The 25,665-nt window shown below is 38.6% G+C and overlaps 1 protein-coding gene across 1 annotated transcript in view; it reads right to left on the reverse strand.

Annotated features, from left to right (window-relative positions):
- The window catches only part of slc25a12 (solute carrier family 25 member 12), an 84,230-nt gene that overhangs the window by 29,421 nt on the left and 29,144 nt on the right, over window positions 1–25,665 (reverse strand). The window contains exons 5-10 of the mRNA XM_059966643.1: window positions 23,197–23,336; window positions 21,600–21,746; window positions 11,919–12,057; window positions 10,743–10,836; window positions 10,388–10,472; window positions 2,614–2,698 (exon numbers count right to left, since the gene is read on the reverse strand). Of these exons, the coding sequence (XP_059822626.1) occupies window positions 2,614–2,698; window positions 10,388–10,472; window positions 10,743–10,836; window positions 11,919–12,057; window positions 21,600–21,746; window positions 23,197–23,336 (690 nt within the window). The remainder of the gene's footprint in view (window positions 1–2,613; window positions 2,699–10,387; window positions 10,473–10,742; window positions 10,837–11,918; window positions 12,058–21,599; window positions 21,747–23,196; window positions 23,337–25,665) is intronic.

Consider the following 25,665-nt stretch of genomic DNA (forward strand, 5'->3'; position numbering starts at 1 on the left):
ACCCAACTGGATTTACTTAATAGCTTTCAATTACACACTAAATTCCTTGCAGTGTGTCTTGGGCAACGATGATTTTGTCCAATAGTGGTAATGTGTCCGTTTTAAAATATGCAAGCTGTACAGGCATAAACAAATATATTCTGTCTTGAAAAGTTATTCAGTCCCCCAACCCTTTGATAAATGAGTATTACAACTAGGGATTTTGATCAATTTAACTGAGAATTTTCAGTTGTGAATCCAATGCTCCTATTTTCATAGTACAGCCAAAATAAAAACAGGGAAAATTGTAAAACTAAAAATTCAAAAACTTAAATGTCAGCACTTCGAAAGTATTCATCAGTACTTAGTTGAACTACCTCTTGCCTCTACCATACTTTACATTACAAATGGTGTTCCTTGACTGATGTGCAGTATTAGACTTATACCACATGTACTGCTTTAATGGCTCCGAGGGTAGTCATAGCCGAAGGATGGTAGTGGGGACGAGCTCCCACTGCTAAACAGATGCTCTTCATGCCATGTGTCTCAAACAGCCTCTGACAACCAAGTCCAACTCCCAGCCTTCACGTGTGGCATAGTTCTTATGCCTGGCGGAGCTGTTCTCACTGACAGAAGTGACAAAGGTGGACCATTGGCGCCTTAAAACCAGCTGCTCCAGGCATTTGGGGCTCGTTAACCACGGATGGTAGCTCATCTAGGAGAGGGAAAACTCCGATTTCAAACCTCCACTGCCTTGCAGTTATATCCACTCACGGGAAAGGCTTTAGGAGTAAACCCCGAGGAAAAATCCGGAGTGGAGTCCCAAAGGCAGCTGACTGCTGTACCCAGCACCAGCACGGCAACTCCTGCGATGCTGCTGGCATCAAACTGTATCGACTTTCGTCGTTCCTTTGGACCTGTCATCAGCATGGAGAAGTGGGGGGTCCCACTGCATAGGCAAACAGACAGATCTCCATGTCAACTCTGCCCTGGCTTGTGCCCTGGAGAAGCCACCCTCAGTGACTACCAAAGGCACAACACCCATGGTCGACCACGACCAACAGAGGCCACACACACTGAAAAAAAGCATATCCTTGCCCATAAAGATATTGCAAAGCATCACTTAGAAGATACTGTAAAGATGTGGAAGAAGGTTTTATGGTCAGATGAGACTAAAGTGGAACTTTTTGGCCTCAATACTAAGCAGCACTTGTAGGGTAAATCTAATACTGTTCATCAGCCAAGTAACACCCTCTATTGTAAAGCATCAAGCTCTGGCGATGCTTTTCAGCAGCTGGGACTGGAAATCTGGTCAAGATTGATGGGAAGATGAATGCTGATAAATAAAGAGCGATCTTGGGTAAAAACCTGCTTGCCTCTGCCAGAAAGCTTAATCTGGAGAGGAAGTTCATCTTTTTGCAGGACAAGGACCCAAAGCACACTGTGCAAGAGGAAGAAAAATAATAACAGCTATTGCTGCATTCTTTACAAGAATTAACAAAATTGCACTACTAAATCTTGGTAAGGACCGAGAATCAGTGCTGCTAAGATCAAAATACGGCCTTCAAACAGGTACAACACTCTTTAGTTCAGTTACTGGGATCAAATTTATCTCTGAATAGCAGTACTGCAACCTGGCATCAACAAAGAAGCAAACACCAGCTACTTGTACTGTAGCCTCCTTGACCTTCCTGTAATTGCTACCATTTCTTGGCTGTGACACTTGCCCTTGCAGGTCTCCTACCAAAGTTAAAATGCTACACTAATGTCAGTTAAACACCAGACAAACACCTTAATATGCAAATTCTATCCTGCAGGAATGATGACCAACTTCAATCCAGTAAACATAAAATGCAATCTTGCAGTGACTGGGTGGTAGACAGAATGATGACTTTTAAGATCCAACTAGCTAAGCTGTCTGGAGAATTCATGCAATTATACAAAACACTAAAATACCAACAAGAACCAATATTCTAGAAATGGAAAATTATACATGCAACAAATCAAAATGAATGGGAAAGTTCTACTCAAAAGTTTTACAATTTCTTGTTCAAGTTGCAATCTGATAAATCTCAATGAAACTCTTTCCTGAATCCAATTAGATTAAACTGCACCTTTAATGAAACTGGCTTATAAAAATTGGTACCAATTCCAGTTTTTCCTCAATGTAATGTAGACAAGGCACATGCAAAATGCAAGGGAAACATGAAGCCAGAGAGGAATATCTGTGTGCTTTAAAAAAGACTTCACTTGCATATCATAATACAGATTTTTTTTAAACAGCACACAAATCTAGATTTTATCTTAATCCTTGGATTTTCTTTTAAATTCATCTTGAAACACTTGAGATAATTTTTCCCATTAAGTATAATTAATATGCTTCATAACTTGATCCGGAAGTCTGCTGCAATTATTGAGCTTTTGCCCCAAAGACAGTCTGGAGCCAGAAGTGGAATTGCAGTATTATATCAATCCTCTGATCACAAATACATATAAAAGGAACTTTACAAAGCCTTCCAGATACGTCCCTTTATTTCAATGGCTTGCACCTTAGCTGATTTGGACAGGACTGGATTGATGAAATCCTGTTTTATTAGCCAAGGTTTTTGAACAACATTGCGACATATCACTCACCTCCAGCAATTGAGCCCAAAGTGAACCTGTAAACAGATTCAGCAGCTTGGAGCCATATAGGCCTTCTAGTATCACTGAATGATTGCTGGAACAGAAAAGACAAAGGAGTGGAATGTGGGAAAGTTAGCTGTTCTACATGTTTCTGCTTAAAAATTACTGCAAATCTTGTTTGGAATTACACAAGTTATTATAATATAAAACCAGGCAACTTCACATTTGGATTAACTTCAATTTATATAAAAACTACTTCTTTAGTAGGAGAATATATTGCAAAAAGCAGCAATAATCATCTTAACTAGTTATGCTCATTTCATTTCCATAACCAAGTTTTATTTAGACAAATGAAAAGCACAAACCAACATACAATACTTTTGCCTTGCTGAATACAGCCGTCCTAAGGATAAAACCTATTCTTTTGGAACCTTCTTTCCATGTGGATTATTTCAAGCAAATGAAAAATATATCTAAAGCATTTAAGTATGCTGAATTTTATTCTTTTATATTTCTTCAATACAATTTTCAACAGGCTTACAAAGCTATCATTACCGTGATCAGTAAAACTGAGTACAGCAAGTTGGTTGAAGGGATACTGGCTGTATCCAAATTTTCCATTAATAAGGCATATCTTCTGTGAAAGCAACTCAAGCTGCAAAAGAAATAGTTTTGACTTATTTACACCCCATCCCCACACTAATACACATAGAATTTCTGTGAGAGTGATTTGGTACCTCAAATTTTTGGACAGCAATTTGTCAGCTGTGTAAGGGTGAAATCCATGACCTGAACAGCTGTAACACACGGGTGGTGGGGGGAATATCTATATGTGGCTTGAGTGAATTTGTGGCATTGCAGGTTCTCAGGGCTGCCCACTGGTTTGTCCATGTCAAACCTTTCTAATCTCTCATCTCTGAACTAAGTAAGCAAGTGAGTTCAGTTTTCACCTTTTTCATCAACTTGATGTTCCATAAAACAGGCACAACATCAGTAATCCACAGCAAAAAGTATTTTAGAAAGCAGGATAAATAAACTTGAGCAGGATAAATAAAATGAATATAAAGCAGAGTAAAACAGTCCTAAATGATATCCTCATACCAATCATATCCTTAGTTCTGATCAACAAGCTCCAAAACCTGGACCTCCATACCTCACTTCTGCAACCAGATCCTTGACTTCCTCACCCAAAGACCAGAGAACGTGCAGATCAAAAATAACATCTCCTCCTTGCTGACAAACAATACTGGCACAGCTCAAGAATGTGTGCTTAGCCCACTGCTCTACTCACTCTACACCCACGATTACGAAGCTAGGCACAGTTCAAACGCCATCCATAAATTTACCAATGATACAATGATTAGCAGAATGTCAGATGGTGGTGAGGTGGTGTATAGGAGCGAGATAGATCAGCTGATTGACTGGTGTTACAACAACCCTGCACTCACGCCAGTACAACCAAGGAATTGATTGTGCACTTCAGGAAGTGGAAGTCAGAGGGTTCAGAAGTGGAAAGGGTGAGCATTCAAGTATCTGGGTGTTAACTTCTCTGAGGATCTATGCTGGGGCCAAACAAATTGATGCAATTACAAAGAAGGCACAACAGCTGCTATATTTCAGGAGGAGTTTGAGGAGAATTGGTATGTCACCAAAGACTCACAAGTTTCCTTAAATGTATTTTAGAGAGCATTCTCAACTGGCTGTATCACTGTCTGATATGGAGGGGTCAGTGTACAGGATTAGAAAAAACTGCAGAAAGTTGTAAAATCTGCCAGCTCTATTATAAGACCATAAGATATAGAAGCAGAAGTGGGCCATTTGGACCATCAAGTCCACTTCACCATTCAATCATGGCCGATACAACTCTTCCAGTTATCCCAACTTCCCTGCCTTCTCCCCATACCCTTTGAAGCCCTGGCTAATCAATAACCTATCTATCTCTGCCTTCAATTGGCCTCCACAGCTGCTTGTGGCAATAAATTCCACAGATTTACCACCCTCTGACTAAAGTAATTTCTTCGCATCTCTGTTCTAAATGGTCGTCCTTCAATCTGAAGTCGTGTCCTCTTGTCCTAGATTCCCCTACCACGGGAAATAACTTTGCCATATCTAATCTGTTCTTGCCTTTTAACATTCGGAATGTTTCTATGAGCTCCCCCCCCTCCCCCCCCATTCTCCTGAACTCCTGGGAATACAGCCCACGAGCTGCCAGACATTCCTCGTACGGTAACCCTTTCATTCCTGGAATCATTCTTGTGAATCTTCTCTGAACCCTCTCCAATGTCAGTATATCCTTTCTAAAATAAGGAATCCAAAATTTCACACAATACTCAAAGTGTGGTCTCATAAGTGCCTTATCGAGCCTCAACATCACATCTCTGTTCTTGTATTCTACACCTCTAAAAATGAATGTCAACATTGCATTCGCCTTCTTCACCACCAACTTAACCTGGAGGTTAACCTTTAGGGTATCCTGCACAAGGACTCCAAAGTCCCTTTACATCTCTGAATTTTGAATTCTCTCCCCACCTAAATAATAGTCTGCTCGTTTACTTCTTCCACCAAAGTGCATGACTTTACACTTTCCAACATTGTATTTCATTTGCCACTTCCAACTTCCCCAGCATCAAGGACACTTTCAAAAGGTGATGCCTCAAAAAGACAGCAACCATCATTAAGGAACCCCATCACCCAGCACATGTCCACTTCTCAATACTACCCCAAGGTGGAGGTAAAGGAACCTGAAAACACACACTCAATACTTCAGGAGCAGCTTCAGATTTCTGAATGGACAATTAATCCATGAACGCTACCTCAGTATTTTTACCCTCTTTTTGCCCTACTATTTAATTTTTTATGCATACTCATCATTGTAATTTATAGTTTTTATTATTATGTATTACAGTGTACTTCTGCCAGAGAACAACAAATTTCACAACATACACCAGTGATATTAAACCTGACTCTGATTCTAAAGGGTAAACATGACTGCAATCAAATAAGAGTTGACACAGAATGATACAAAGATATATAACCATAGATGATCAAATGTTGGTTTTAAGTAACATCCTCGAGAAGCAGATAAACTTTTGAAAGAGGATTACCAAGCTTAAGGATTTGACAACTCTCAGTATAGGCGCAAAAGCTTCAGCAGTTAAGACAGGACCTGCTTTAGAGGATGGAACTGAAGAGTGACAAGTATCTAAAAGGTATGGGAGATTTGCAATGAAGATGAAAATACACACACAAAAAAAATTACAGCTTAACCAGAAGTTACATTGCTCTGAAACAGCAGCATGGAAATGGTTAAGATAACAGGCAGCAAACTGCAGCTGTACAGGACAGCTGCTGGGACGCTAAGCTTCCATGTGAACAGCTATGAAGTAGCAAGGAGAAACTCAGCAGACCAAGATGAAATTATGGATGCAAATGAAAAATTGCAAGACACACACTAACTAATGGGCACTAAAATATAAATGGCCATTAATGTATAGTTTCTTTTGGTTATTAACACTTGAAGAATGTATTGTGACTGCTACATATTAGTAAATAAATAATTAGAAAGTGCACAAAGTTTTCAATTGGGTCAAACACTGACCATTCTGAGCAGTTTCAGAACGGTTTGATGACAAGGGCTGGACTGTTCTCCCTGTGCACAAAAAAATAAAGCATGATTGAGAAATGAGAGCAAGTTGTCAAAGTCCAGTTAATCGCTAACAACAACAGCTCCAAATACATGTGCAAAATGTGCAGCAATTAACATGGGGGCTCTTTTTGAGGTTGGAATTGGAGAGTGGCAAACATGTAGACGTATGGAGGAATTACAATAACGATGAAAGTACACACAAAAATGATAGCAGTGCTCTGAATTAGGACCTTAAGCTTATGAAGCATTGAACTGGGAAGCTGGCTAATCAGGCATTGGCAGTGCCAGTTTTAGAAGAAAGAAGGGCATGAAGTGTTTAGTAGCTGTGCAAAAATAGATTCAAAGTCCAGTGATGCTATACAGATGGAAATAACCAGTCTTATGTGCTGGAGCACTTCTATAAATAAAAGTTCATCTTGGATGCAATACTGTATCATATTTGAGCAGGTAAGTTAAGCCTCAGTCAGATACCATGGAGAAAGATAGAGGAATGAGAATAATGGCCAATAACAGTGAGGTAGAAATAGGCATTCTCATATACATGGAAAATTATGCATGTTCAGACACGGTCACCAAGAGTAGCAGGCAGATGATAAATAGAACAAAGCAAGGTAGATCCGAGGGAGATAGCAAAGGTAGCTGTAGGAATTTAGAAACAGAATCCATTACAGCTGATCCTCTTGCTGCAAGCAAACAGGTAAGAATACCTTCAAGTGTAGGCAGAGTCAACTAACTGACAAACCAAAGGCTATGGAGTGGGATGGTACGATAAGCTGCATCAAAATATATCTTTAAGATCAATGAAGTCAAGGAACAATAATTTACATAGGATGCAAGCTATGAATTTGAATTGATAGATTTCTAGAGAGGCTCAGTGAGGGACAATGATAGCAAATCTAATTTCAAAGCCTGCAGGTTCATCTTAAAAGATGTAACAGGCTATAAGGAGTGTTATTGGACTAAAGTAGTTTGTAATATCTTGACTATTAAGGTCACCACTATTAACACTATATAATCAAATAAAGAGATCTCCTGACTGAATAATCTTAATATTACTCTTAACTAATACTTCTATGAGATTAAAGTAGTAAAATAATATTCCAGGACACCGCAAGTCTAAAAACACAAAAAAATTCTCTATTGAGTTATTTGCTTACATCTCAACCAGCTAATATAGTGAGAACAATAAACTTTAAGCTGTTTTCACTCTATTTCTCTCTCTTTTTGATCTTTTTCCTTCTCCTTTTGATCACTGGAAGATCAGAATGGGAATCTATGCATGGAGCCAAAAGAAATGCGGTAGATCTTCAATGGATTTTTGCATCTGTATTTACTCGGACACATAGTCCATTGAAGTGTGGCAAAGCAGCAGCAAGTTCATAGACCCTATACAGATTACAGATGAGGAAGAGGAGGAGGTGTTTGCTGTCTTGAAGCAAATCAAGGTGGATAAATCCCCAGGACCTGACAAGGTGTTCCTCTGACCACATGGAAGGCAAGTGCAGAAATTGCAGGGGTCCTAGCTGAGATATTTAAATTATTCTTAGCGACAAGTGAGGTGCTGGAGGATTGGAAGATAGCTAACGTTGTTCTGCTGCTTAAGAAAGGCTCTAAAAATAAAACAGGAAATTATAGGCTGCTGAGGCTGACATCAATAGTGGGAAGGTTATTGGAAGTCATTCTAAGGGACCACATATATGAATATTTGGATAGACAGGGACTGATTAGGGATAGTCAGCATTGCTTTGTGCATGGTAGGTCTGGTCTAGCCAAACTTAAGAGTATTTTCAAGGAAGTTACTAGGAAAATTGATGAAGGCAAGGCAGTGTGTTGTCTACATGGACTTTAGCGAGGCATTTGACAAGGTCCTGCGTGGAAGGTTGGTCAAATCAAGATAAGGTAATAAATTGGATTACATATTGGCTTTGTGGAAGAAGCCAGAGGTAGTAAATAGATGCTTCTCTGACTGGAGGCCTGTGACTAGTGGAGTGCCACAGGCATTGGTGCTGGGTCCGTTGTTGTTTGTCAACTTTATCAATCATCTGGATGATAATGTGGTTAACTGAATCAGTAAATTTGCAGATGACACCAAGATTGGGGGCTGTAATAATCAGCAGGGAAGACTATTAGAGCTTGCAGCGGTAACTGGAGCAGCTGGAAAAAAAAGGTTGATAAATGGCAGATGGAATTTAATGCAGATAAGTATGAATTGTTGCACTTTAGTAGGACCATCCACAGTAGATCTCGCACAACAAACGTAGGGCACTGAGGAGTGTAGTAGGACAAAGGGATCAGGGAGTACAGGTCCACAATTTCTTTGAAAATGGCAGCACAGGTGAATAGGGTCGTAAAGAAAGCTTCTGGCATGCTGGCCTTCATAAATTAAAGTACTGAGTATAGGAGATGGGGTGTTATGTCTAAGTTGTATAAGATGTTGGTGAGGCTTAATTTGGAGTACTGTGTGCAGCTTTGGTCATCTACCTCTAATAAGGTTGAAAGAGTACAGAGAAAATTTACAAAGATCTTGCAGGAACTGGAAGCCTGAGTTATACGGAAAGATTGAATAGATTAGCTCTTTATTCCTTAGAATGTAAAAAAATGAGGGGAGATTTGAAAGAGGTATAGAAAATTATGGGGGGTATAGATAGGGCAAGCAGACTTTTTCCAATGAGGTTGGGTGGGACTACAATTAGAGGTCACGGGTTAAGGATGAAATGTGAAAAGTTTAAGGGGAACATAAGGGGTAATTTCTTCACTCAAGAGTGTGGAACAAGCTGCCAGCACAAGTGGTGCATGGACGGCAGGGGTATGAAGGACTGGTCTGGGTGCAGGTCGATGGGACTAGGCAGTTTAAATGGATCGGCATGGATTAAGTGGACCGAAGGGCCTGTTTCTGCCCTGTACTTTTCCATGACTCTATAACTTTCCTCAGTTACCTTGTTTTAAAAGTGGCAGCTGAAATTGTAAATTAAGAAACTGTAGAAACATAGATCCAAAAGGAAAAATAATGAGAGCATGTGCATTTCTCTGCAAATGCTTACCGCATCCACAGAATTTAAACCAATAAGACACCGAAAACTGCAAAATTGAAAAGAACATGCAAAATAACGTGATAACACCAGGGCCTATGGGAATACAAGCTAGTTAATATCTAATGTTTCCAAGCTTCATTCCAAAAGTAACACATAATTATCTTACATTGCCAGAGGAAGTTATGTCAAAATGTGGAGATGCAACAATGAAATTCTCAATTTGCTGCAAGTCTGACTGGTTAAATTGACTGAACATATTAGAACACTTACTTTCAATCTTAACTGGTTTTGCTGTTATTACAGCAATTCTGCTCATTTGCTCTAGTGGACTCAGTTACTGTTTTTATTTCATCTGATAACTGGGACTAACAACCAGACTAAAAACCTTTTATGGTTGGCTCATTAATCTCCTCAAAAGAGGCTGTATTCTTCTCTAATGCTTATCCGGGTTTGAGAATAACCTTAATTCCTTGATAAATACACAACCAATTCAGGAATGTGTTCAGCTAAACCCTCTGCTGACAACATACAATTTTATGAAGGAAAAATTCCATTGCTAGTACAAACTTGTTACACTCACAGACACTCAACCTGAAGTTTTTCCCTCACTTTGCTTTATACCCTCTGTTTGCTTTCTCCTAGCCAGGTTTTGCCTATAATTCTTCTCTGCCACCAGTTATCTGCTTTCCCCACCCTCTAATCCTCACTCTTCTCCAGCAAACTTAAACTCCCTTGATTCAACTCCATTTCTTGCTCTCCTTTCTCAGCCCATCTACTCTTCTGTCCAATCTACCCTTTCCCAACATCCAAAAGCATTTTGTTTAAATTCTTATTCTAAATCATCCTGTTATTTTTGCATGGATTGCATATTTGCCTTTAATGCATGCCATTATTTGAATGAAGGCATTCAAATGTTAATGCAAGCTTCAAAACAAAATGACCATGGATTTCAGAATATTTACAGTCATTTACTCAGAGTAAATTAAGTAATACAATTCCAAGGCCTTATTAAATACCAGTAGTATAAATTCATAATTCTGCTGTCCTTTTAATATTCTCCATCAATATTGTTAAGCAACTGTATTCGTCTCAATTTGCCTCTTACCTGCCTCTGGATTTCAGCCAGGTTATAGGGTAGGGCTCCTTCCTCCAATGGTGCTATTCTTTCAATATCTGCCAGAGAGACTCGTCTGAAGACAAAACCCAGGTATTAAAAGTGTAACACACACTGAGCTCAATATGTCTTATCTTTGTTTTGCTGCAATAATTATAACACAGAACAAATTTGATCAGAGAAAGATGTTTTTTTGCTATTTAGAGTTAAGATTTTAATTGTAATTGATATCTAAATACAACTTATTTTGTTATCATCCACCAAGGTTACCATACATTCAAGTGAAACAAATGAATATGAAACTAAAAAAATTAAAGAATATCCTTCTGTTTAAAAAATGCTTTACCCGGTTGGACTATACAGAGCCACAAGCTGGAAAAGGATATCAACTTCCAGAGGTGTAATCTGTCCAAATTTATTGGCAGCATGAGAAAACTCCTCTAAATTTCAAAAGAAAATAAAGATTATATAGGTCATTTTCAATGACAAATATAGTACATAGTACAGATAAAAGCAATTAGCATTTGGGATAAAACTCTTCCTGAAACCAAGACAGCAAAGCGCTCCTTGGTATGAAATTAAAGAAGCAATGGTACATTTCCAAGTCTGCAAGAAGTTGGGAAACCTGCAATTGGGTACAGAGCCATGAACCTACTCCTTTTCAGAAGGTGCTATCAAAGTAACTTGTATGAGTAACTGCAATACATTTTGTGGATAATATACAGTGGAGAATCAAAGCTTAGGGTGATTTATGGGATGCCAAACAATCAGATTACTTTGTCCCAAATAGCATCAATGTCTTTTATAACAGTGGTACTGCTCCTGATTCATGAGCCTTGTGGATGGTGGAAAAGCATGGTGGTGTTAGGAGGCCAGTCATTTGCTGCGTCAACTTCTGATCTTTACGTGGCTACACCATTTGACTCTCCAGTCAGAGGACACTCAGGATAGTGAGGGAGATACACCACTTTATCTGTCTAGTGCTACAATGATAATACCTAGTACAATTCTAAAATAAATGCTATAAAAATAGCCAAGACCCAATTTTCCAAAGTCATCAACATCAAAGTTCTTCTATAATATAATTTGCAAGTAAATTAGATTTAAGTTTAATTTAGCATGAGTACCTGTGCTGGGACCAGATTATTCAAGTTCATACTGAGAGCAACTGCAGGTTCATGAATGATTTAAAGTTGTGAAGTAACAATGATATTCTGGCATATTATCAAGTAGGACCCATGTCATTGTATAGAGTGTATTTAGTAAAACTGCACAGGACAAAATCATTTAGTTTCTACTATAGTTTTTAGATTCCTTTAGATTTATGCTTTCTTTCTCCAAATGCTCTTATCCAAAAGTATTTAAGTTCTTTATTGACATTCTTTCTCCTTTTCTGCCTTTATTAACCTATCAATTGGATGTCTTCATATTTAACATGTCCCCTGATTTTTCCCATCCTTTCCATTATAAATTTACTGCATTTTCACTTGTCTGGAGGAGGGAAATCAAAGAATGCTTTTACCTTTAGTAACTTCCACATCTTTTCTGGTGCCTGCCAAAGTGCTGTATATCTTCCTAATCAGTTCCATATTATTCAACAAAGAGTTGAAAGCATTGAAATAAGAAAAGCTGACATTATGAGAACTAGTTCCACCTGCTACCTGTTGAATAAAAAGAATAGTCTTGTTTTAAATAGCTGTAATCCAAACCCTCCAAAAAAAATAAAAGAACTTTGAGAAATCACTATTAATGCTGCTCAACTAAAAGTGATAAAAATTCTAAATTATCAGAGTATTATACCATATAATATAGACCCATTATATTAGCAAATCCTTTTAAATGTCTCAGGCAATTCAGTTTAATTACTGCTTGGATTATAATTAGAATATGCAGCTGATATTCATGATGGATTTTAATTTAAAAGTATTAATACTGAGAATGTATTGTGTCACATACATTATCAGTAAATCGGATGTTGGCATAATAATTTCTCTCATCGCAAATGGCACAATTAATTTGTATTTGTGTTGAATAATTGTGGATAGAGCTAAGGAATGGCAAGGGTAAAAGGACACTGATGGGAGTTGTAAAAAAAAAAGCTCCTAACGGTAATAAGGATGTGGTCTACAAATCTACAAAGGGAGATAGAAAATGCATGCCAAAAGGGCAAAGTTACAATAGGCATGGGGGACTTCAATACATAGGTAGTTTAGGAAAATCATGCTGGTGCTGGATTACAGGAGAGGTGGCTTTTTACAGCAGCTTGTGGATTAGCTCACTAAACGACCTACTATTCTGCATCGAATATTGTGCAATGAACCAGAATTGATTAGAGAGAACCCTTAGGGAAAAGTGATCATAAGTTAAAGTCAGATGTATCAGTATTACAGTGGAGTAAAGGGAATTACAGGGACATGAGAGAGGAGTTGGCCAGAACTGAATGGAAAAGAACACTGGCAGGGATGCAGCCAGGGCAACGATGGCTGGAATTTCTGGAAGAAATTCGGAAGGCAGATGATATATACATCCCAAAGAGGAAAGTTAACAGAACAGTGTTAACAACTGTTAACAACAAGAGAAGTCAAAGCCAACATAAAAGCCAAAGAGAGGGCATATAATAGAGCAAAAATCAGTGGGAAGTTAAGAGGATTGGGAAACTTTTAAAAACCAACAAAAGGCAACTAAAAAAGTCACTAAGAATGCAAAGATAGAATACAAAAGTAAACTAGCCAATAATATTCAAGAGGATACCAGAAGTTTCTTTAGATACTTAAAATGTAAAAGAGAGGCAAGAATGGATATCAGAGTGCCGGAAAACAACACTGGAGAGGTAGTAATGGGGAACACTGAAATATCAGACGAACTGAATAAGTGTTGGGATCAATGTTCACTGTGGAAGACACTAGCAGTATGGTGAAAGTTCCAGGTGTCGGGGGCATGAAGTGTGTGAAGTTACCATAACTAGAGAGAAGGTTCTTGGAAAACTGAAAGGCCTGAAGGTAGATAAATCACCTGGACCAGATTTCTGAAAGAGGTGACTGAAGAGATTGTGGAGACAATAGTAATGATCTTTCAAGAATCGTTCAAATTTCAAGGTTCTGGAAGAGTGGAAAATTGTAAATGTCACTCTACACTTCAAAAAGGGAGAGAGGCAGAAGAAAGGAAACTGTAGGCCAGTTAGTTTGATATCAGTGGTCAGATGTTGGAGTTGATTATTAAGGATGAGGTCTCAGGTTACTTGGAGGGACATGATAACAGAGGCCTTGGTTTCCTCAAAGGAAAATCTTGCCTGACAAATCTGATGGAATTCTTTGACAAAAGAAGCAGAACAGACAAAAAAGAATCAGTTGATGTTCTGCACTTGGATTTTGACAAGGTGCCAACGTGAGGTTGCTTAACAAGCTACGAGCCCATTGTATTACAGGAAAGATTCTAGCATGGACAAAGCATTGGCTGATTGGCAGGAAGCAAGGAGTGGGAATAAAGGAAGCCTTTTTGGGTTGACTGCCAGTGACTAGTGGTGTTCCACAGGTGTCTGTGTTGGGACCGATTCTTTTTATGTTATATGTCAATGATTTGGATGATGGAATTGATGGCTTTGTTGCAAAGTTTTCAGACGATATGACAACAAGTGGAGGGGTAGGTAGCTTTGAAGAAGTAGAGAAGCTACAGATGAACTTAGACATATTAGGAGAATGGACAAAGAAATGGCAGATGGAATAGTGTGTTGGGAAGTGTATTGTCATGCACTTTGGTAGAAGTGAAATGGCTGACTGTTTTCTAAATAGAGAGAAATACAAATAACTGACGTCTGAAGGGATTCTCTAAAGGTTAATTTGCAGATTGAGTCTGTGGTGAGGAAGGCAAATGTGATGTTAGCAGTTATTTCAAGAGGATGAGAATATAAAAGAGAGGATGTAATGTTGAGGCTTTATAAGGCACAGGTGAGGCCTGACTTGGAGGATTCTGAGCAGTTTTGTGCCCCTCATCTTAGAAAGGAAGTACTGAATCTAGAGAAGTTTCAAAGGAAGTTCATGAAAATGATTCCAGGATTGGATGGCTTGACTTCTGAAAAGCACTTGAGAGCTCTGGGCCTGTATTCACCGGAATTCAGAAACATGAGGGATGACCTCATTGAAACTCATCAAATGGTGAAAGGCCTTGATGAAGTGGATGTGGAAAGGATGTTTCCTATGGTGGGAGAGTCTAAGATCAGGGGACACAGCCTCAGAATAGAGGGGCATCCTTTTAGGACAGAGATGAGGAACTTCTTTAGCCAGAGAGTGGTGAATCTGTGGAATTCTTTGCGAGAGGCAGCTGTGGAGGCTAAGTCTGTATGTATATTTAAGGCAGAGGTTGAGATTCTTGATGAATATGAAGGGATAAAGAGAGAAGGCAAGAGGTTGAGAGTGTGAGGAAAAATTGGATCAGCCACAATGAAATGGTGGAGCAGAATGGGCCAAATGGCCTAATTTTGCTCCTATATTTTATGGTATTGATTTAATACATTAAACTATGTGATTGTTACAGCATATTGTGCAATTATAGTTCTGATTTTAAATTAGTGCCTTTCTTTTTTTCTCAGAAATGCTACCAATACTGTGAACTGCCAGCATTACTGTCCTTGAGAGAGTTTTATCACCATATTGGACAGTGTCCAGTGAAAGTCAGTTACTGTTGGTTTTTTACCATCCGTTTTAAAGGTTTTAAGTGTTTGCTAATGTCAGAGTTATCCACATGCATATATTTGGCCAAGGCTTATGCTGGTCCTGCCACGTTGAAGCACACATGGTCAGAAGGTCAGCAGTGCTCTGCCTGTTATTTTACAGCTGACTGCTATGGAAGCTGCTGCCAGAGAATTTGCTCCAGATAAGTGTGGCCCTAGCCAGTAAGCAGAGATGGCTAACTGCGAGGACATTTCATGTCTGTGGTTATGTCACTACCTTAATTGTTATTAAAACTCAAAACCCAATTAGAAATGAAGATTTCATTAGCAGGCTTTAGGCAAAAGCAGTTAGTAGCAACTGCGTGCAGAGGATTGTGTGATTTGATAACATTCAGCGGTGCTGATATTTGGGAGAATGGATTATAGGTTACAGAGAAATAAATAAGTAGGAATGGAGTTAAGAGAGCTAAACATGTCTACTTTGATTCAAGACTACCATGATCACCCTCAAGACAATTACTACTAGTTCCAAAATATCAAGCATCTACCTTAGTAAGATCTTTCTACAAATTCTTACATCCCAAAAGCACCCATGTTTAACCCATGTCACTCCAGACCTGTGTTCTTTCTTTCCAAAAGTGAAGAAAACTTTAACAACACCACAGGCATAACCTGACTTTAAACTTCCCTTACCTGGATGATTACTCACATTCCCTGAAAACTAGCATCAAGATCCTCAAACTGTGTCAGTTATTACTAAAGAACTTTCAACAAGTTCTCTAAAGAAGCCAAAAGCAGGACGTATACTCTAGATCGGATTCAGCTAGGGGGTTACAGCAAACGAACATACCAATACATTGGCTGTTTGCACATTGAGTTGTATTTATTGAATTCTGGTTTCAGATGAAATGCAAAGTATTTAATATTGTTTTGCGTAACATAATAAACCGGTGCACTATGTATACTAACATACAGAAAACAGCAACAATAAATCACAGACTGTATTGAAGATAATTTCCTAAAGCATTATGCTCCTAAAGCAATGTGTGAATTTTAAATTTAGCAACACAGAATGAGGCAAGTGTAACTTCAGAGTACACGATCACCTAAGGTCATGGTGACCATAGCAGGATAGAACATGAGAGTAACAAAAAACAAACTGTATCAACTGTGTTAAACTTAAATAAAATTAAAAGATAAAAACAATATATAGATAGAATTAGATAAAGTGGAAAGGGAATTAGTTAGACAATTAGTAACAAGTTAGACAATTAATTGGGAACATTTAAGGAGGTGAAGATCCTCATAATGTGAAGATTCTAAATGGAAATTAATGTGAAAAATATGAAGTTTTTCATTTTGAAAGGAATTATGATAAAACAGATAACACACACAAAACGCTGGGGGAGCTCAGCAGGCCAGGAAGCATCTATGGAAAAAAAGTACAGTTGACAGCCCAGTCTTTTCTTCAGGACTGGAAAGGAATGGGGAAGATGTGAGAATAAAATGGTGGGGAAGGAGGATAGCTAGATGTTAGGTGAAGCCAGGTAGGTAGGGCTGGAGAGGAAGGAATGTGATAAGAGAGGAGAGTGGACCACAGGAAAAAGAGAAGGAGAAGGGGACCCAGGGAGAGGTGATATGCAGGTGAGAAGAGAGAAGAGCCCCAAAGTGGGGAATAGAAGAGGGGAGGGGGGAGGGTTTTTTTTTTAAACGTGGAGAAATCAATATTCAAGCCATTTGGTTGGAGGCTACCCAGATGGAATATATAGTGTTGCTCCTCCACCCTGAGGGAAACCTCTCTGTTGTACAAGAGGAGGGCATGGAGTGAATGGGAATCTGAACTGAAATGCTTGGCCATTGGGAAGTTCCACTTTTGGTGGATTGAGCAGAGGTACTCAAAAAAAAGAGCACCCCCAATTTACAATGCCTGCCACCAATGTAGAGGAGGCCACATTTGGAGTACTAGGCACAATAGATTACCCCAACAGATTCACAGGTGAAGTGTTGCTACAGCTGGAAGAACTGCAGCCTGCTGGCCACTGGCAGGGATAAGTGCCAGGAGGGAGATTAGTAGGGAGGGAAGTATGGACAGGGGAAATCACAGAGGGAGTAATTCCTGTGGTAAATAGAGGGAGGGGAGAGGTAAAAATATGTTTAATGGTAGGATCCCTTTGAAGACAGCAGAAGTTGCAGAGAATGATGTGTTTCATGCAGAGGCTCCTGGGGTGATAGGTATATAGCCCACTGCATGATTAAACAAAGGTAACAAACTGGTGCTAATGATCAATGACAATGGGCTGAATGAACTAAACTGGTTAACTCAAACAGAAAAGGGTGTAGAAGGAATCAAACTGGGTGAAGGACAATCAAACTAAAAAGGTGAGGGTGTGGTGGATGTGACAGTTTAACCGAATGAGTATAGAAACAAGCATTGTTAGCACAATGATTTCAAACATACAACCAAGGTCACCAAGAACTATTTTCAGCAAAAAGAACAAAGAGTTCTGCAACAGATGGTATGGCCTCCACAGAGCATCAGCAAGGTATCTTCCAAGCAGAAGTTTTGTGGCAGACAGGAGTGTCAAGATGCGCTGTCCAAGCTCTTCTAAAGAAGCCTAAAGAAGCAAGCAAGATTGAGGAAGAGAAACAGAGTGGGCATGCAGCTAACTGCAGCAAGCAAGAGATGCATCAAACTAACACCCCTTTTAAATCAGTAGTCCAACACTGCTATTGGCTCTGAACTCACAGAAACCTCTAGAACCCAATCCAACCCTTTTACAATATGGAGAAGCACTGAGCATCTCCACTTCATCCGCCAAAAGCTGAACTTCCCAGTGGCCAAACATTTTAATTCTAACTTCTATTCCTATTCTAACATGTAGGTACATGGCCTCCTCTTGTGCCAAGATGAGGCCACACTCAGAGTGGAGGCACAGCACCTTATTCCGCCTGAATAGCCTCCAACCAGATACATGACTATCAGTTTCTCCTTCAGGTAAAATGAATTTTTCTCTCCTCCTCTCTTCCTCCATTTCCCACTCTGGCCTTTTACCTCTTCTCACCTGCCTAACATTTCCCACTGGGTCTCCTCCTCTTTCCTTTTCTCCTATGATCCACTCTCCTATTCCTCCTTCTCCAGTCCTGAAGAAGAGTTTCAGCCTGAAGCATCAACTGTTTATTCATTTCCATAGTTCCTGCAGCATTTTGTGTGTGTTGCTTTGGAGTCCTGTCAGAACTCTTCATGGAAGAGTTGCTACCAAAAAGCCATTCCTCTGAAGAGAAAACAAAGCCAAGAGACTCGTCTATGCACATAAACACAAGAACAATGGCAGCAAATGCTCAGGACTAATGAGTTGAAATTTGAAATTTTTGGTTCAAACAGGAGGCAGTTTGTTATGTAGAGGAGCTGGAGAGCGCTATGTGGTTGAGTGCAGCCAGCAGTGAAACACAATGGAGGTTCCCTGAAAGTTGGGGGCTGTATTTCTGCAAATGGAGTTGGTGATCTGGTCAGAATTAGAGGAATCCTCAATGCTGAAAAGTACAAGCAGATTTCTCAAAATGCCATCAGGGAAGTGTCTGATCAGTCCCAACTTCATTTTGCAACAGGAGAATGACCCCAAACACATGGCTAAAGTCATAATGAAGTATTTTCAGCAAAAAGAACAAGGAGTTCTACAACAGATGGTATGGTCTCAACAGAGCCCTGATATCAACATCATTGAGGCTGCCTAGAATTATCTAGAGAGACAGAAGCAAGCAAGGCAATGAAAGTCTGTAGAAGAACTGTGGCAAGTTCTCCAAGATGCTTGGAACAACCTACCAATTGGTTTTTTTCATAAAACCGAATGAACGTGTACCCAAGAAAACTGGTGCAGTTTTAAAGGCAAAAGGTGGTCACAACAAATATTGATTTGCTTTAGTGCTTTTACCTCTTATTACTCTTTATAGTAAATTTTTTGGTATTTATAAATTTTTCATTTCAGTATTTTAGAAAGCTTCTTTACTTTACAGAATTTTTTACATATGCCTAATACTTTTGCATTGTACTAAATGTATGTACTACATTTGAAGCACTATGTACAGATTTTGTCCCATTTCTGGAAAGATATGTATTCATTGCAGGCATTTCAGAGAAGGTTCACTGCAATGATTTTGGCATGGAAAGATGATTTTATGAAAAAAAGACTGAACAGGTAGAGTTTGCATTCATCAAGGATTAGAAAAATGAGAGCTAATTTTACTGATTTCTGGGTTTTGACAGATTAAATGCTGTATTAAATACAGAACGAGGGGCACTGATTTAAGAATGAGACAAGGAGAAATTTTGCTGAAACTCCCTGATCAATTAAAATGTGATGTCTGAATTCTTAAATATATTAAAATCAAGGATCATACGGATAGGGTAGGAGACAAGATCTTATGTACATCATTTTCACACTGTGCTCATGGTGATCCAGTGAAATGCTTAAAGGACTGCTGAGATTTTCCAGCATTTTCTGTTTTAATTTCAGATTCCATCACCTTCACTTTTTTTTAAACTTAAAAACTTCATCACAGAAATGAATCCTGCAGTGTGCTCCAACAGAGTACAAATAAAAAGATAAAGTTCTGGAATTACTCATGGGGTAACAGTATTTGTAAAGCAAGAAAAACAGGGTCAATCTTTCAGGTAAATAATCACTGTTCTGAACAAATGGTAACCTGAAACATTATCTCTATTTTCTTTCCACAAGTGCTGTCTGAAATATCTAGTATTTTGTTCCAAATTTTTTTTAAATATGCATTGAATAACGTTAAATAATTAAGTATAATGGAAGATGAACTTGTAAGAGTTGCAAAGCTGTCAAGATTCTCACTAACTGCTGTTCAGACATAACTTTCAGTTTTAACACCATCTTAGAGGAGCCTGCCAATGCTCACAAGCTTAAGAAACAGCAGCAATTGCTTGAGTAGGATTGATGCTGGCCACTGTACCCAAGTAACTATGGAGAATATGAAGTACTGTCTTGAGTAAGATTGATACTGGCCACTGTACCCGAGTAACTGTGGAGAATATGAAGTACTGTCTTGAGTAAGATTGATACTGGCCACTGTACCCGAGTAACTGTGGAGAATATGAAGTACTGTCTTGAGTAAGATTGATACTGGCCACTGTACCCGAGTAACTGTGGAGAATATGAAGTACTGTCTTGAGTAGGATTGTTGCTGGCCACTGTACCCGAGTAACTATGGAGAATATGAAGTACTGTCAGGAGTGGAGGACAAACGAACACAAATAAAGTAACTAAACAAAAAGATGGCAGAGAAGAACTTCGACCACTTTCATATCTAACATGATACATTAAATACCAATCACATAATAAACAGCTATGAAAAGAGTAAAGAATAGAAACAATACTATTTATCCTTATGCACCATGAAATGTGACAATTAGGGGTTGAGTAGGAAGCATCCAATTCTACTATATTCAAATCTGCATAAATACAGCTTTATAAATTCCTGTCAAGCGATGTGACAATCTCAAACTGTTTGCAATTAATCTGAAAAATTTCAAATGAACAAACACATGTTTTTAATCTCTAAACATTAATCCGTCAACATTACCAAATTAACTGAATATTCAAGAAAAGTGGGCATTTTTTTTAAATTTGCTTTCCTGTATTCAAAGCCTCATTAAATGCCAACCAATCCACATGTTTTGGAAATCTTCATCAGCAGTTCCTCAGCAAAGAAAATCCTTTTAGGCCAATCTTATTGATACTTGTAGTAACCATTAAATTCTACATCTCAAAAAGCTGAAGCAAGAAGTTTAAAATGACTTCCAATATTTAAACAGTATACCAGCAGTGATGATTATTCACACAGAATATTAAAGGGAAAATCTATTCTACTCCTGTCTAAGGGTTTGTTATATTTTTGACTAGAGTTGAAGTTGATGATGTTAATTTAGAAAATTGTGATCAATTAAACAGTTGTTTAAAATAAATCAAAAATTGATGCTACTCATATTTAAATATTTAAATCAAGAAACAAGTCTGAAGCTAACCCAACCATACGAAATTAATAGTTACTGTATGGAATGCAGCTGTTCATCTTGTGAAGTGCCAGGGTTGTCCATAATGTTAAATTTCATGTGATTTTAGAAATTAATCATTGTGACTAACAGAAAACAAAAGTGTGAATTTTCCACATGCTTGTATGTATCCCCCAATTCATACAAGTGCTGGCAATTCAAAGCATAATCTCTTTGGCAGCAGATTACCATACTGGAAGACCAGAGAATGAAGCAACAAACAACGTAATAATTTATGGCATTATTCTTCCTGAAATATGACAATTTTTAAAACAAAGTCTGATGTTCTATTTCAAATTGAAAACGGAATAAAAGCTCAGTGAGAAAACAGTATTAAGTGGGGTTTCATTAATAAAGAACAATCAATCAGTGGATTATTCTAAGAAAAATAAAGCAGGTTATTTCAACTAGGATTTAACTTCAATTTACAGGTCTTTTCTCAGAGAAGAATTTATTTCACTTACTGAAACAAGATTCTCCTCAACAAAAGGAGTGAGCATATGTGAACGAATTGTAACCATGATATCACTGAAATCTAATGCTACAATTGTACCACTTTTGTTTTTGTCCTTGAGTGCAAAAGCTTGCCTTGCATGTTCAAGTTGTAGTTCCTGCAAAAATGAAAATACAATTATTTTTAAGAAATTGAATTATTTCACAAAAAAAAGGATTTGTTCAATTCATTGGGGTGATATCCATTACTGCCAAGAAAAATAATACAACAAAAAAATTATAAGTTCAACTCTGTCTTCAGCATACATCATATCAATTATAACAAATCTCACCAAGGAATTGACTATAAAAAGAGAATGGGGGAAATCAACTTCCAAAAGGAAGGTAGCATCCAGACAAAAATGAATCTTTAAGCCAATTAGCTTTAGAAGCTGCTGCTCGTTCTACAGAACTCACCCTTACATAAATGCATTCCTTTTTCTCTTTGGAGAGAGATGTGATGCTCTCATTCAAATTATATCAAATCTCCATTACCTTCCATAACATGATACAAATTTCCAAAGATATTTCTGTATTTGGTGCCATCATGTATATCTTAACCTTATGTTCCTGGTATCTGAGTCATTCACCATTAGAACTGGAAGGTTGTCGCATGTACCAACATACAATGAAAAACATTTGCTTGTGTGCCATACCAACAGTTTTCCATATATCAGTACATCAAGGTTGTTCAACTTATTCCATTTCATTCCATTAAAGAGCAAAAGCATTAAAATAAAATTAATAAAATGGAGCTTGATGAGGAGAGCCAGAAGAGCGTGAAGGATAGAGAGCACAAGATGAGCAGTGTGAGGCTTAGGGAGGAAGGCAGGCAGTGAGATCAGGAGAGATACATATACATAGGTAAAGGGAGCAAGACGGGGGCGGGGAAGAGCGAAGATGGGAGCGGGAGAGAGTGAACACTGGAGCGGGAGATAACACTTGAGAAATTACAAATTCATGAAGTATTTCTATCTAATACATGCATCACAGCCTAATGTACAAGTGTTATTGGTATTTTACAATTAAAATACAAGATACTTAACAGCCAATTAAACAAAGCCAGGTCCTAGTTCAGTGGAGAGATAAGTTGTTTTTTTTTTCAGCAATCTTGATTCAAAAATAACACTGGCTAATACTCCTTTTAAGCCCCACTTGAGATTTTCAGCATTTTGAATGTTTATTTGTGCATGAGATGAGATAAATGCAACTGTCCTTGAATGATATGAATAGGAGAACCCCAGAGATATGTGATAAATGACACTGAACCTAATTCTTTGATTAAGATTTTTTTAAGCACAGAAGTTTAATATACTAAATTTAAGGTCACCAAAGTAGCTTTATATTTTATGAAAGCAAAATGCAGTTCTGAGGTAAAGTAAATGAGACACCAGAAACCTGAAATAAATAGAGGATACTAGAAATACTCTGCTAATTAGGCAGGCAAAAAAACAAATTAGGCTTGTGGCAGTAAGGAAAATGATTTGTTATAGATTAACATTTAAAACATAGATTACTTTAAACAGCTTCACTATAGGTTCAAAATAAATTATAAAAATTGTAACTTGCCTGTAAAAATTGTGTAAATTCAGAATAGCTGAGGTGCTTTTTCCTGTCAAATCCAAAGTGGAGCCGTATAAACTCACAATCCCAATTAAAAGGGATATGATGATGAATAATTGTTTGGCTGAAGATCTCTTTAACATTTTCTAAAAATAATATTTAAAAATTAATGTCATAAATTTCACATTAGTTCCAAATAATTATCATGCATGTTACCAATTGTTAAAGCTGTGATTTGTTTAGGCAATGGAAAATGCTGAAGGTAAATCTGTCAAATATCTTATCACAAAATTAAATGTATTTAAAAAAAGTAAGCGAAGAATTTTAATCCCCAAAGTCAGAGCCTATTTTACTGCACAGCTTAGGAGGAATGATGGCGACTCCTTTGCTTGTCTCTTCGGAAAGAGCTCTACTTCTACCTTTAATATCTTTAATTTTCACTTTCAGGGTTCTTTTGAAGACCCTGACCTGCTAGTTACACTCAGTCTTTGGTTCTTTGCGGGAATGGGACCCATTCTCCGGGTTCCACGACTGGCCACTGCCTGAGAGTCTTGATCACGTTCAGAAGCCTAAGATTTTGGGGCTCTGGAGATGGATGGATCGAGGATTGGTGTCATGGCCAGAGACTTGTTTCTCATTGAGGAGGCCGGAAAATTTTCCACTGTGGCCCCAAAGATCCAAGGTCTTTGCGGTCTTTGGACACAGAGCTCAAAAAAGCGACAAAATGGACTTTTAAGATCATAAACCAGTGGGTTGTTGTTATGTCTCCCGCTCGCTGTGAAAATGAGGGACACGTCCCTCTCCCTTGCTAGGAAGAGAGAGAACCTGTGATTTGGCAAATTTCAAATGAAATGCAAAGCTTTTTGGGTAACTCTGGTCTGTGTCTTTGCTATCCCTTAGCTCATGCTTGGGCTTGGTGATGGTACCGATGGGCTTTTTTTAACAAAGGGGATCATTGCTTGCTGCCGCTTACATGCGGAGGGAGGAGCTGGGGGTATTTCCGGTTCTCACGTTTAACTGTCGTTCATTCTTTGGGGCACTTCTCTGTTTTCATGGATGTTTGTGAAGGAAAAGCATTTCAGGATGTATATTGTATACATTTCTCTGACATTAAATTTGACCTTTGAATAGTTAGATAGCTACAATAATATTCCTTAACAGTAATTTTAAAAAGATGAACAAGAATATAAAAATTAGAAATGCCTTCACACACATAAACAAAAGTGCAACAATTCAAATTGAATTTGTCTTTGCATTATTACACCTGAGCTATAAAATGCTAAGGACAATCATTATTACTTTAAATAGTCATGTTTCTGACAACAGGAAGTCAAGATTGAGTTAAGATTCACATGTGACTTGTGGCAAAGGCTGCATACCATCACAGACTTCAAAGTCAAACACCATGGTGCCGCCAACATCGCAGCCTCTCTCCCAGATGAGCTCAAACGCTTTTATGCTCAGCTCGGTGTCGCTAACTCAAAGCCTCCAAGGAAAGATGCAACCTGGTCATCTCCAAGGCTGAGGTACGCAGATGTTTCCAAAGAGTGGACAGTCGCAAGGCTGCGGGACAGGACGACATCCCAGGGCGAGTACTCAGGATGTGTGCAGCATAGCTGGCAGGTATGTTTACTGACATTTTTAATCTCTCCCTCTCCCAGTGTAGAGTGACCCCCTGCTTCAAATCATCCACCTTTGTCCCTGTACCAAAAAAAGACCAAGGTAACATGCCTGAACGACTGACATCCTGTCACACTCACCTCAATAATAAGCAAATGCTTTGAGAGGCTGGTCAAAGACTACATCTGCAGCTTGCTACCACCCACACCGGACCCCTACAATTCACGTACCAACACAACCGATCGACAGATGATGCAACAGCCACTTCTCTACATACCATCCTTAAACATCTGAAGAAGAAGGATGTTAATGTGAGAATGCTGTTCTTCAACTACAGCTCAGCATTCAACACTATAATTCCATCCAGGCTTGACAAGAAACTCAGAGACCTCAGCCTTGACCCTGCCTTGTGTAGCTGGATCCTGGACTTCCTGTCAGATCGCCAGCAGGTGGTAAGAGTGGGCTCCCTCACCTCCACCCCTCTGACTCTCAACACAGGAGTCCCTCAGGGCTGTGTACTGACTCCCTTCTTTTACTCCCTGTTTCCCCATTACTGTGTCACCACCCACAGCTCTAATCTGTTAATTAAATTTGCCAATGACACTACATTGATTGGCCTTATCTCAAACAATAACAAGGTGGCCTATGGGGAAGAAGTCGTTTCTCTGACACAGTGGTGTCAAGAAAACAACCCCTCTCGTAATGTCGCAAAAACAAAGGAGCTGGTTGTGTATTACAGGATGAATGGAGACATTCCTATTAACATCAATGGATCTGGGGTTGAGAGGGTAAACAACTTTAAGTTCCTCAGCATCCATGTCACTGAGGACCTCACGTGGTCTGTACACACAAGCA

The sequence above is a fragment of the Hypanus sabinus genome, chromosome 4, assembly GCF_030144855.1.
Source record: "Hypanus sabinus isolate sHypSab1 chromosome 4, sHypSab1.hap1, whole genome shotgun sequence".
Taxonomy (NCBI): domain Eukaryota; kingdom Metazoa; phylum Chordata; class Chondrichthyes; order Myliobatiformes; family Dasyatidae; genus Hypanus; species Hypanus sabinus.